The 14,273-nt window shown below is 39.4% G+C and overlaps 1 protein-coding gene across 8 annotated transcripts in view; it reads left to right on the forward strand.

Moving 5' to 3' along the window:
* The window catches only part of si:dkey-117m1.4 (serine/arginine repetitive matrix protein 1), a 38,211-nt gene extending 24,397 nt beyond the window's left edge, over positions 1-13,814 (forward strand). The window contains exons 7-15 of one of the 8 annotated variants that reach the window (XM_061916563.1): positions 1,676-2,502; positions 4,939-5,181; positions 8,167-10,196; positions 10,473-11,045; positions 11,368-12,999; positions 13,138-13,206; positions 13,253-13,275; positions 13,345-13,468; positions 13,547-13,814. In XM_061916563.1, coding sequence (XP_061772547.1) covers positions 1,676-2,502; positions 4,939-5,181; positions 8,167-8,420 — 1,324 coding nt within the window. In that variant the 3' untranslated portion in view covers positions 8,421-10,196; positions 10,473-11,045; positions 11,368-12,999; ... (2 more) ...; positions 13,345-13,468; positions 13,547-13,814. Of the gene's footprint in view, positions 1-1,675; positions 2,503-4,938; positions 5,182-8,166; positions 10,197-10,380; positions 11,046-11,367; positions 13,469-13,546 lie in introns of all 8 variants that reach the window. The other 7 variants (XM_061916538.1, XM_061916548.1, XM_061916556.1 and 4 more) reach the window with 7 other exon arrangements.
* Positions 13,815-14,273: the final 459 nt, after the last annotated feature.

The raw sequence follows: 14,273 nt of genomic DNA on the forward strand, positions 1-14,273 counted from the left end.
GACATAGGAGAAAAAAGAAAAGAAGCGGCAGATCAACTGGTCTAAAAAGGAGGTCTATTTAAAGGCTAGAGTATACGGATGAGTTTTAAGGTGAGACTTAAATGCTTCTACTGAGGTAGCATCTCGAACTGTTACCGGGAGGGCATTCCAGAGTACTGGAGCCCGAACGGAAAATGCTCTATAGCCCGCAGACTTTTTTTGGGCTTTAGGAATCACTAATCAATCAATCAATGTTTACTTATATAGCCCTAAATCACTAGTGTCTCAAAGGGCTGCACAAACCACTAAGACATCCTCGGTAGGCCCACATAAGGGCAAGGAAAACTCACACCCAGTGGGACGTCGGTGACAATGATGACTATGAAAACCTTAGAGAGGAGGAAAGCAATGGATGTCGAGCGGGTCTAACATGATACTGTGAAAGTTCAAGCCATAGTGGATCCAACACAGTCGCGAGAGTCCAGTCCAAAGCGGATCCAACACAGCAGCGGGAGTCCCGTTCACAGCGGAGCCAGCAGGAAAACATCCCAAGCGGAGGCGGATCAGCAGCGCAGAGATGTCCCCAGCCGATACACAGGCAAGCAGTACATGGCCACCGGATCGGACCGGACCCCTTCCACAAGGGAGAGTGGGACATAGGAGAAAAAGAAAAGAAACGGCAGATCAACTGGTCCAAAAAGGGACTCTATTTAAAGGCTAGAGTATACAAATGAATTTTAAGGTGAGACTTAAATGCTTCTACTGAGGTAGCATCTCGAACTGTTACCGGGAGGGCATTCCAGAGTACTGGAGCCCGAACGGAAAACGCTGTATAGCCCGCAGACTTTTTTTGGGCTTTGGGAATCACTAATAAGCCGGAGTCCTTTGAAGGCAGATTTCTTACCGGGACATATGGTGCAATACAATCGGCAAGATAGGATGGAGCTAGACCGTGTAGTATTTTATACCTAAGTAGTAAAACCTTAAAGTCACATCTTAAGTGCACAGGAAGCCAGTGCAGGTGAGACACTATAGGTATATATGTATGTATATATGTATATAAAGGTATATACAGTATAGGTATATATGTATGTATATATGTATATAAAGGTATATACAGTATAGGTATATATGTATGTATATATGTATATAAAGGTATATACAGTATAGGTATATATGTATGTATATATGTATATAAAGGTATATACAGTATAGGTATATATGTATGTATATATGTATATAAAGGTATATACAGTATAGGTATATATGTATGTATATAAAGGTATATACAGTATAGGTATATATGTATGTATATATGTATATAAAGGTATATACAGTATAGGTATATATGAATGTATATATGTATATAAAGGTATATACAGTACAGGCGTAATGTGATCAAACTTTCTTGTTCTTGTCAAAAGTCTAGCAGCCGTAGTCTTTTGAACGCAGATTTCTTATTGGTTGACGTGTGTGTGACGATTGCTGACATTTTCTTTGTCTCTTCCGCGAATGAGATAAATAATATTATTTGATATTTTACGGTAATGTGTTAATAATTTCACACATAAGTCGCTTAAGAGTATATGTCGGACCCCCGGCCAAACTATGAAAAAAAAAAATACGGTATATGTATGTGTGTATATATATATATACATATATATACAAAACTAATATACTGTATCTTTGTCTGCAGTTCCGGCCGTCACCAGATGCTGCCTCTCCTGTCGTCGTTATCTTCCCTGGTTCTGTACCTCCGACGGCTGCAGCACTCGGCCTTCCTGTCACTGTCTCGCCAGCTGCAGTCGGCCGAGGCCTGGCGCCTCCTCTGCCACTCCAGCCTGGCGCTGCTCATCCTGTACAACCGGCGGCGCGAGTGCGAAGTCTCCAAGCTGTCCATTACCGAGTACAGGGCCCGCGTCACCCCGCAGTGCCCCGTCCCCGTCCCGCCCGGCTCGCCTCCGGCGCTGACCCCGCTGGAGGCCTCTTTGTCTCCCTTCGAGCGGCTGGTGCTGCCCCACCTCCCGCGAGTGGGCGTGCAGGGCAAGCGCGGGCGCATCCAGCCCCTCATCCTCCCGCCGCACTGCGAGCCCTGCCTGGAGCTCCTGCTGCAGACGCGGCAGGACGTGGGCGTGGACCCGGCCAACCAGTACGTCTTCGCCAGGCCGTACCACTCCCCCGCCACGCCCCTGCGAGGCACCGACCTCCTCCGCAGCTTGGCACGCTCCAGCGGCACCCGCAATCCCAGAGCCCTCACCCAGACGAGGGTTCGACGCCAAGTCGCCATCCTGACCCAACTGTTGCTCCTGGGAGAGGGAGAGGAGCCGGGCCAGCCGGAGGGCAGCGCGGTGGAGAGGCTGGAACACTTCCTGGAAAGGGAGTACCACGTGACGCAGAACTGTGCCGACATTGGCCAGGATCCAGGCCTGATGGGCAGCGTGGGCAGAGTGGTGCTGTGCGGCGAGAGAGACGGAGTCTTGTTCAGAGGGATGAGCCTGAACCACATCTGCTTGGAACTGGATGGTGAGACCGACACTTTTTTGGGTTCTTAACCTTTTAGACATTTTTACCACTCAAATATTACCCACTAAACTAGTACTCTTACTCTTGATTTGAATCATGTTCAAAAATGATACCTAACTTGCTGGTTAATCACAAAGATTAATATCATGGCTTAGGTCAGACTGATTACAAAAATAAAAAATATGAATCAACTATACTGCATAAAAAGTGAAAAATAAATGTACGTACAACTACAATAAATATTTTAGTAATAAATATGTTTATTTAACAAACTGTCAATAAAATGAAAGCTTTAATTCCCCACAAGGGGACTTTTGCCTTCGGTTCACAACAGTTATGAGGGACAAGAACACGTCTTTTGTTTTTTTTAGGTTTTTAAAGATAGTAAAAAGCGTGATTTGGCTAAAGGTGGTCATCTTTGTAGCCTCCAAAACAACTTCAAAACCCTCCATCAACGTGTTATATACACACTGCAAGTATATATATCATGTAGTAACAGACACCTTCATAACAATATATAATATGTACAATATACACACTGCAATTTTATATATATATAATGTTATATGTACAATATACACACTGCAATTTTATATATATATAATGTAGTAACAGACACTTGCAATCTGCATTCAGCGCACATGTCTGTGATGATATTCTTCGGCTTCTTAAGCTGTTGCAGACCTGCGTTCCGGGCCAGAACGTACTGTTATGTCTACTGGGGGAGTTGACGGCACAGAACCACAAGGGGGCGGTATAGCTATATGTATTTTATTATATATAGATACACTATATATATAATGACAAACAATAATCTAAATTAATTAACAAAGGAATGGTGTGTGACAAAACCCAAGGGGTGTTATGGTTGTGAGACTAAGTGTATGAATGATTAGCTGTTGAGTATTACCCTAATTGTTGAGTGAAGAAGCAGACAAGTCACCTAGGGGCTAGGCAGAGGACTGCCCGTGAGACAAGCGGGAGGTCCGTGGGGCTGAGAGCGGTGTCAAGAGATCAGCAAAGTGGGGGTCGAGGATCAAGGGAGGCAGTCCAAAGTCCAACGGGAAAGTCGAGGCGCACAGCTCGATCATGGAAGACATGTGAAGCACTGCGGGAAGACAAGGGAGATAAGACACAGGAACTCAGAAGACACGGAGAGAGATCAAACACACGGGAGGGAAGCCAGACACGAGATGGTTACTACCATAAGAGAGGATTATGTTCTGGCACCTTCATAACAATATGTAATATGTACAATATTTACCCTATTTTGTCCATTTTAATCCACAAAATGTTTTACATTTCCATAGCAGCGCACTTCCGAATTTTGGCAACAAATGTCTGTTCATACGTGGGGAAAACAAACACGAATGTATGTTGATTGTGTTCTAATCTTGACAGACCTAGTAATATACAACTAAAACGACTATTTTTGGACAAATTAGGATCACAACCTTATCTTTTTGAAGCTGAAAATACAGAGGTTGAACTACTGCTTCTCATAATACTAATAAATAATAATGAATTACATTTATAACACACTTTAATTTGTTGAAATCTCAAAGTGCTACAAAGTATTAAAAAAAGGTAAAAAAATTAATTAAAATGTTAGAATGTATATCATAGAAAATTAGAATAGAAATAAAAACATAAAAAACACTAGATAAAACATTAAAAAAATAGATAAAATAGAAATAAAAACATGAAAACAACACTATATAAACACTAGATAAAACATAGATAAAATAGAAATAAAAACATGAAAGCACTGGATAAAACAGATTGGAAAGCAGTGCATTCAAAAACAAGAAGGCAGAGAAATTAGATAAAAGCTGTACTAAAACGCCTTCTAGAAGCGAGCATGAAGGAAGAGTAAAACGCTGGAGCAGACGGAAGCTGAAACAATGAGGTTAAGGTCACTTTTGCGCTATAAATGTGGAATTTAAAGTCGATTTTAGTTAAATGGAGTGCTTACCCACATAAACCGGAAAAAACATCCCAGGCCAGCTGGACCTAACAGGTAACTGCTAATGGAGTGAGAATTGTTGATGTTTTTTGAATGCATTTTTTAAAGTGATTTAGAGGTGGAATTAATTGCTAACATCAGCTGCATAGCTAGCTACCTACAAGGAGACCATTTTTACATGTTAGAAAGCAAAAATTATTGCCTTCTTTTTTCATAATGATTGTGAACGATAGGCAAAATAAAATAAAAAAAGTGCAGTTCCCCTTCAAGAAATTCCCTATGACTTCTTCTGTTTAATATTATCATTACTGCCCCAAGTGGTGGACAGGTGTATTACATTGGAGTCCCGCGACCTCTCCACATTGAGTTCCGGCCCTATGGTTAAGAAACACTGGTTTGAGTGACTGGAACGTGTCTGACCTCTACCAACGCCACACTGCCTTTTGTTTTCTCCCATCAACCTTTTACAGTCATGTCAGGAAACTCTGCCGACTCTTATTCCGAGGGAGAGTCTGAAGGGGAGCAGAAGGAGAAGCCAGAGCCGCCCGCCCTCTCCCCCTCCCCCAAACCCGCCCCCACCCTGCTGTACGTCAGGAAGGGCAAGAACAATGGCCGAGTGGGACGACCCAAGAAGCTGAAGAACAGCCAAGCGCCTCCCCACTGTGCCACGCCCACTCCTCCACCACTTCCTGTCAACCGAAGGAGGGGTTCAGGTGAGACAGTGCACAGTGTGATAAGTGAGGGGGGGGGGTAAACATGCCCAACAGTTAGCAATACGTCTAATTCTTTGATTACCGAAAAGCCGTCATTTATTAACGCATTTTTTTAAGCAACAGGAAGTGAGGCGCATGCGCACTAGATTCGTTTGGCTTGATAATCATGGCGGACTACCTACACGGACTTTGCTCGGGAGATTTCCCCTCAGAGTAAACAGAGCCCAGCGCTTGGTTTAACCTCATTTTCCCCCGCTTCCCGAGAATTCCCAATAATTTTTGGGATTTCTGATGGTTTGTGAGGGCACCAAAAGGACTTCTGTGTGGACAGTTGAGCTTGTTGTTGTTTAAAGTTAGTAAATAGATGTTTGCTTTGATATGGAGGTTCCACTCTACTTTTTAAAATGATGATTATTGTAGCAATACGGTTGTTAAAAGGTAAGGATTGTCCTGATTTCTGATGGTTTGTGAGGGCACCAAAGGGACTTCTGTGTGGAGATTTGAGCTTGTTGTTGTTGTTCTTTTAAGTTGGTAAATAGATGTTTACTGTGATATGGAGGTTCGCCTGTACTTTTTAAATTGATGATTATGGTAGCAACACGGTTGTTAACGTTAAGGATTTCCTGATTTCTGATGGTTTGTGAGGGCACCAAAGGGACTTCTGTGTAGACAATTGAGCTTGTTGTTGTTTCAAGTTAGTAAATAGATGTTTGCTTTGATATGGAGGTTCCACTCTACTTTTTAAAATGATGATTATTGTAGCAATACGGTTGTTAAAAGGTAAGGATTGTCCTGATTTCTGATGGTTTGTGAGGGCACCAAAGGGACTTCTGTGTGGAGATTTGAGCTTGTTGTTGTTGTTCTTTTAAGTTGGTAAATAGATGTTTACTGTGATATGGAGGTTCGCCTGTACTTTTTAAATTGATGATTATGGTAGCAACACGGTTGTTAACGTTAAGGATTTCCTGATTTCTGATGGTTTGTGAGGGCACCAAAGGGACTTCTGTGTAGACAATTGAGCTTGTTGTTGTTTCAAGTTGGTAAATAGATATTTGCTTTGATATGGAGGTTCCACTCTACTTTTTAAAATGATGATAATTGTAGCAATACGGTTGTTAAAGTTAAGGATTTTCCTGATTTCTGATGGTTTGTGAGGACACTAAAGTGACTTCTGTGTAGACAGTTGAGCTTGTTGTTGTTTAAAGTTAGTAAATAGATGTTTGCTTTGATATGGAGGTTCCACTCTACTTTTTAAAATGATGATTATTGTAGCAATACGGTTGTTAAAAGGTAAGGATTGTCCTGATTTCTGATGGTTTGTGAGGGCACCAAAGGGACTTCTGTGTGGAGATTTGAGCTTGTTGTTGTTGTTCTTTTAAGTTGGTAAATAGATGTTTACTGTGATATGGAGGTTCGCCTGTACTTTTTAAATTGATGATTATGGTAGCAACACGGTTGTTAACGTTAAGGATTTCCTGATTTCTGATGGTTTGTGAGGGCACCAAAGGGACTTCTGTGTAGACAATTGAGCTTGTTGTTGTTTCAAGTTGGTAAATAGATATTTGCTTTGATATGGAGGTTCCACTCTACTTTTTAAAATGATGATAATTGTAGCAATACGGTTGTTAAAGTTAAGGATTTTCCTGATTTCTGATGGTTTGTGAGGGCACCAAAGGGACTTCTGTGTGGACAATTGAGCTTGTTGTTGTTGTTGTTTTAAGTTGGTAAATAAATGTTTACTGTGATATGGAGGTTCCACTGTACTTTTTAAAATGATGATTATTGTAGCAATACCGTTGTTAAAGTTAAGGATTTTCCTGATTTCTGATGGTTTGTGAGGGCACCAAAGGGACTTCTGTGTGGACAGTTGAGCTTGTTGTTGTTTAAAGTTAGTAAATAGATATTTGCTTTGATATGGAGGTTCCACTCTACTTTTTAAATTGATGATTATTGTAGCAATACGGTTGTTAAAAGGTAAGGATTGTCCTGATTTCTGATGGTTTGTGAGGGCACCAAAGGGACTTCTGTGTGGAGATTTGAGCTTGTTGTTGTTGTTCTTTTAAGTTGGTAAATAGATGTTTACTGTGATATGGAGGTTCGCCTGTACTTTTTAAATTGATGATTATGGTAGCAACACGGTTGTTAACGTTAAGGATTTCCTGATTTCTGATGGTTTGTGAGGGCACCAAAGGGACTTCTGTGTAGACAATTGAGCTTGTTGTTGTTTCAAGTTGGTAAATAGATATTTGCTTTGATATGGAGGTTCCACTCTACTTTTTAAAATGATGATAATTGTAGCAATACGGTTGTTAAAGTTAAGGATTTTCCTGATTTCTGATGGTTTGTGAGGACACTAAAGTGACTTCTGTGTAGACAGTTGAGCTTGTTGTTGTTTCAAGTTGGTAAATAGATATTTGTTTTGATATGGAGGTTCCACTCTACTTTTTAAATTGATGATTATTGTAGCAATACGGTTGTTAAAAGGTAAGGATTGTCCTGATTTTTGATGGTTTGTGATGGCACCAAATGGACTTCTGTGTGGAGATTTGAGCTTGTTGTTGTTGTTCTTTTAAGTTGGTAAATAAATGTTTACTGTGATATATAGGTTCCACTGTAGTTTTTAAAAATGATGATTATTGTAGCAATACCGTTGTTAAAGTTAAGGATTTTCCTGATTTCTGATGGTTTGTGAGGGCACCAAAGGGACTTCTGTGTGGACAGTTGAGCTTGTTGTTGTTTAAAGTTAGTAAATAGATATTTGCTTTGATATGGAGGTTCCACTCTACTTTTTAAATTGATGATTATTGTAGCAATACGGTTGTTAAAGTTAAGGATTTTCCTGATTTCTGATGGTTTGTGAGGGCACCAAAGGGACCTCTGTGTGGATTTGAGCTATCGGCCAACACTCCAGTTATCAGAAGTGAAAAGTGGTATGGGAATTCCCCGACTTGAAGGTGTGTACCTCATCTCTGCCCCTCCTCTCAGGTAAGCGCGGCGTGTTGAAGCGTCCGTGGTCGGAGGCGGAGAGAGCGGCGGTGGAGGAGCACCTGACCCGGAACATCAACGAGCTGCGCGTGCCGGCCAAGGCGGACTGCGAGCGCTGCCTGCAGCAGTGCCCCCTGCTGGTCAGCAACCAGCGCGACTGGCGGGCCATCAAGTTCTACTGCCACAACCGCATCCAGCTGCTGAAGAAGAACCAGCGGCGCGAGAGCGAGCTGCAGCCCCTCGCCGTGTGTTGAGGGCGGGGCCTCGCGCTCTGATGAACGGTACTAAATGTCACTTTGTCGTGATGGCATCTTAGTAGATGTCTTAAGTCTAAGATGGTGTTCAAGTCCCAAGACCTTTCAACAACAGACCACCAAAAAAATACAGCTTTGTCATTTTTGGTGGTCTGAGTTTATAGCGTTCAGCGTGCGCCATGTTGTATATGGACCATGTTTTAAACCACACAGTGTTGTACCAACATTAAGAAGTAGCTTTAGTACTAGAGACCTGGCAAAGACTACTCCCACTTTCTTTCCCTAGACCACTTCTTCTATTCAGCCACTGGACCTCCATTTTAGGGGAACTGCACTTTATTTTGGAGTCATTCACAATCCTCTAGTAAGACATGTTGCTTCTTTTTTTTTTTTTTTCATGCATTCTAACTCGTAAATAAACTCTAGCAGAAGGCAGCTAACAATAGCGCCAATGCTTGTCGTTCTGTTGCACCCATAGAGCTCTCTAAAAAACATCCAAGTATATATGTAGTGATTATATATTTCATGTAGTAACATTCATAATACCATGTAATATAGTATATATGTAGTATCTAGTAACATTCATAATAACATGTAATATATACATGATGTAAGTATATATGTAGTATATAGTAACATTCATAATAACATGTAATATATGCATGATGTAAGTATATATGTCATGTAGTAACATTCATAATAACATGTAATATAGTAAATATGTAGTATCTAGTAACATTCATAATAACATGTAATATATACATGACGTAAGTATATATGTCATGTAGTAACATTCATAATAACATGTAATATATACATGATGTAAGTATATATGTAGTATCTAGTAACATTCATAATAACATGTAATATATACATGATGTAAGTATATATGTAGTATCTAGTAACATTCATAATAACATGTAATATATACATGATGTAAGTATATATGTAGTATCTAGTAACATTCATAATAACATGTAATATATACATGATGTAAGTATATATGTCATGTAGTAACATTCATAATAACATGTAATATATACATGACATAAGTATATATGTAGTATCTAGTAACATTCATAATAACATGTAATATATACATGACGTAAGTATATATGTCATGTAGTAACATTTGTAGGTGTAAACATACACATATAGGTCAAAATCTAGCATAAAACCATAGGAGATGGCACCAAGTATCAAAAATCATGATTTTTGGGTCCAAACACAACATTTGCTTAAAAGCTAGTATAAAATGTAGTACTTGGTTAATATTCATGTCGGGACATGTAAGTAAAGATTTAACTGATGGCTCTTTTTCAATGTTTTTTTAGAGGTCTTTATGGGCGCGATAGCCTATTAGCTGCATTGTTTACCACCTCATACTTGCCGTATTTTACCAATTCAAATTAATATGAAAAAACCAAACATTTGTGTTGTTGTTTTACATAAGAAGGACTGAGAATGACGGGCAGAATAGAAACTAAGTGCAGTTCCTCTTTAAGGGTCGTAAAAGTACTTGGAAGAATCACTCAGCTCCTATTTTAGAGTTTTGTTGGTGTCTTTCCTTCAAGAGAACATCACTGTCCAAAGACTTGTAGATAGTCCAGATGTCATCAGATAGTCCAGATGTCATCAGAGCCTTTTAGGTGTTAGACTAGTGGACCTAATATGGGACGGAACATTTTAAGAGTGGATGTTACCAAGGTTAAAAAGTGGATGTCAACAAGGTTAAAAAGTGGATGTTACCAAGGTTAAAAAGTGGATGTTACCAAGGTTAAAAAGTGGATGTCACCAAGGTTAAAAAGTGGATGTTACCAAGGTTAAAAAGTGGATGTTACCAAGGTTAAAAAGTGGATGTTACCAAGGTTAAAAAGTGGATGTTACCAAGGTTAAAAAGTGGATGTTACCAAGGTTAAAAAGTGGATGTTACCAAGGTTAAAAAGTGGATGTTACCAAGGTTAAAAAGTGGATGTTACCAAGGTTAAAAAGTGGATGTTACCAAGGTTAAAAAGTGTGTGTTACCAAGGTTAAAAAGTGGATGTCACCAAGGTTAAAAAGTGGATGTTACCAAGGTTAAAAAGTGGTTGTCACCAAGGTTAAAAAGTGGATGTTACCAAGGTTAAAAAGTGGGTGTTACCAAGGTTAAAAAGTGGTTGTCACCAAGGTTAAAAAGTGGATGTTACCAAGGTTAAAAAGTGTGTGTTACCAAGGTTAAAAAGTGGTTGTCACCAAGGTTAAAAAGTGGATGTTACCAAGGTTAAAGTGTGTGATACCAAGGTTAAAAAGTGGATGTCACCAAGGTTAAAAAGTGGATGTTACCAAGGTTAAAAAGTGGTTGTCACCAAGGTTAAAAAGTGTGTGTTACCAAGGTTAAAAAGTGGTTGTCACCAAGGTTAAAAAGTGGATGTTACCAAGGTTAAAAAGTGGATGTTACCAAGGTTAAAAAGTGGATGTCACCAAGGTTAAAAAGTGGATGTTACCAAGGTTAAAAAGTGGATGTTACCAACGTTAAAAAGTGGATGTTACCAAGGTTAAAAAGTGGATGTTACCAAGGTTAAAAAGTGGGTGTTACCAAGGTTAAAAAGTGGATGTCACCAAGGTTAAAAAGTGGATGTTACCAAGGTTAAAAAGTGGATGTTACCAAGGTTAAAAAGTGGTTGTCACCAAGGTTAAAAAGTGGTTGTCACCAAGGTTAAAAAGTGTGTGTTACCAAGGTTAAAAAGTGGGTGTTACCAAGGTTAAAAAGTGGATGTTACCAAGGTTAAAAAGTGGATGTCACCAAGGTTAAAAAGTGGGTGTTACCAAGGTTAAAAAGTGGATGTTACCAAGGTTAAAAAGTGGGTGTTACCAAGGTTAAAAAGTGGTTGTCACCAAGGTTAAAAAGTGGTTGTCACCAAGGTTAAAAAGTGGATGTTACCAAGGTTAAAAAGTGTGTGTTACCAAGGTTAAAAAGTGTGTGATACCAAGGTTAAAAAGTGGATGTTACCAAGGTTAAAAAGTGGATGTCAACAAGGTTAAAAAGTGGATGTTACCAAGGTTAAAAAGTGGATGTTACCAAGGTTAAAAAGTGGATGTTACCAAGGTTAAAAAGTGGGTGTTACCAAGGTTAAAAAGTGGATGTCACCAAGGTTAAAAAGTGGATGTTACCAAGGTTAAAAAGTGGATGTCAACAAGGTTAAAAAGTGGATGTTACCAAGGTTAAAAAGTGGATGTTACCAAGGTTAAAAAGTGGATGTCACCAAGGTTAAAAAGTGTGTGTCACCAAGGTTAAAAAGTGGATGTTACCAAGGTTAAAAAGTGGGTGTTACCAAGGTTAAAAAGTGGATGTCAACAAGGTTAAAAAGTGGATGTTACCAAGGTTAAAAAGTGGATGTCACCAAGGTTAAAAAGTGGGTGTTACCAAGGTTAAAAAGTGGATGTTACCAAGGTTAAAAAGTGGATGTCACCGAGGTTAAAAAGTGGATGTTACCAAGGTTAAAAAGTGGATGTTACCAAGGTTAAAAAGTGGATGTTACCAAGGTTAAAAAGTGGTTGTCACCAAGGTTAAAAAGTGGATGTTACCAAGGTTAAAAAGTGGTTGTCACCAAGGTTAAAAAGTGTGTGTTACCAAGGTTAAAAAGTGGTTGTCACCAAGGTTAAAAAGTGGATGTTACCAAGGTTAAAAAGTGTGTGATACCAAGGTTAAAAAGTGGATGTCACCAAGGTTAAAAAGTGGATGTTACCAAGGTTAAAAAGTGGATGTCACCAAGGTTAAAAAGTGGATGTTACCAAGGTTAAAAAGTGTGTGTTACCAAGGTTAAAAAGTGGATGTCACCAAGGTTAAAAAGTGGATGTTACCAAGGTTAAAAAGTGGATGTTACCAAGGTTAAAAAGTGGTTGTCACCAAGGTTAAAAAGTGGATGTTACCAAGGTTAAAAAGTGGGTGTTACCAAGGTTAAAAAGTGGTTGTCACCAAGGTTAAAAAGTGGGTGTTACCAAGGTTAAAAAGTGGATGTTACCAAGGTTAAAAAGTGGATGTTACCAAGGTTAAAAAGTGGGTGTTACCAAGGTTAAAAAGTGGATGTTACCAAGGTTAAAAAGTGGGTGTTACCAAGGTTAAAAGTGGTTGTCACCAAGGTTAAAAAGTGGATGTTACCAAGGTTAAAAAGTGGTTGTCACCAAGGTTAAAAAGTGGATGTTACCAAGGTTAAAAAGTGTGTGATACCAAGGTTAAAAAGTGGATGTCACCAAGGTTAAAAAGTGGGTGTTACCAAGGTTAAAAAGTGGATGTTACCAAGGTTAAAAAGTGGGTGTTACCAAGGTTAAAAAGTGGATGTTACCAAGGTTAAAAAGTGGTTGTCACCAAGGTTAAAAAGTGGATGTTACCAAGGTTAAAAAGTGGTTGTCACCAAGGTTAAAAAGTGGATGTTACCAGGGTTAAAAAGTGGTTGTCACCAAGGTTAAAAAGTGTGTGTCACCAAGGTTAAAAAGTGGTTGTCACCAAGGTTAAAAAGTGGATGTTACCAAGGTTAAAAAGTGTGTGATACCAAGGTTAAAAAGTGGATGTCACCAAGGTTAAAAAGTGGATGTTACCAAGGTTAAAAAGTGGATGTTACCAAGGTTAAAAAGTGGGTGTTACCAAGGTTAAAAAGTGGTTGTCACCAAGGTTAAAAAGTGGATGTTACCAAGGTTAAAAAGTGGGTGTTACCAAGGTTAAAAAGTGGGTGATACCAAGGTTAAAAAGTGGATGTTACCAAGGTTAAAAAGTGTGTGATACCAAGGTTAAAAAGTGGATGTCACCAAGGTTAAAAAGTGGATGTTACCAAGGTTAAAAAGTGGTTGTCACCAAGGTTAAAAAGTGGGTGTTACCAAGGTTAAAAAGTGGTTGTCACCAAGGTTAAAAAGTGGATGTTACCAAGGTTAAAAAGTGTGTGTCACCAAGGTTAAAAAGTTGATGTCACCATTGGTGACATTTTTAACCTTGGTAACATCCACTTGTTAACCTTGGTGAGTCACAAAGGTTAACAAGTGGATGTTACCAAGGTTAAAAAGTGGATTTCCCAAAGGTTAACAAGTGGATGTCACCTTTGGTGACATTTTTAACCTTGGTGCGTCACCAAGGTTAAAAAGTGGATGTCACCAAGGTTAAAAAGGTTCCTTCAAAGGTGTGTCCTGAGTTCCAATTTGGAGTGCTTTGTGGCCAGGGAGTGAGTGGAGTGGAGTGTGTGCTAGTTCCGTTGTAAATAAGAAATGTACGACACTAGAAAAGGGTGTAGCCTTCTCGTCTGTACATACGTCGTGTTGTGTAAATACTTCTTGGAGAAACCCCATGTCTGGCTTGCCTCGGTTAGTGTTCTGTTTTTCTCTTCTTTTTTTTTTTTTTTACAAGTCCTATAAAACTTTCAAGTGTGACATGTTGTGATTTATTCATTCTCGTGTGGCGTTATTGTGGTGTGCAGCCTTCTCTTCATTTCAAGACAAGGACACAAATGTTTAAAAAAAATCAATTCCTAGTGGTAAAAAACGACAAGTATGAGGTGGTTAACAATGCAGCTAAAAGGAGTTTCACTATTCAAACTCGTAAAATATGGGAAGTACTAGGCGGCTAATAATGGAGATAAGCCAAAGTCCTCAAAAACATCAGAAATCTGCCAACACTACAACGTTTACATTAAATCAAACTTTATTTATAAAAAGCTTTTCATACATAAAAGAAATACAACACAACATGTTTCGCAGACTAACAATACATCATTATCACTCGCACACTTACCTAGCGCAAACACACATTGAGAAACACGGGGAGACAATGCAGAGATTTTAAAACTGCTGTAATGTGAGCCCACCTTCTGGTCTTCGTCACGTGCCGCT

Source organism: Nerophis ophidion, linkage group LG01 (assembly GCF_033978795.1).
Source record: "Nerophis ophidion isolate RoL-2023_Sa linkage group LG01, RoL_Noph_v1.0, whole genome shotgun sequence".
NCBI lineage: Eukaryota > Metazoa > Chordata > Actinopteri > Syngnathiformes > Syngnathidae > Nerophis > Nerophis ophidion.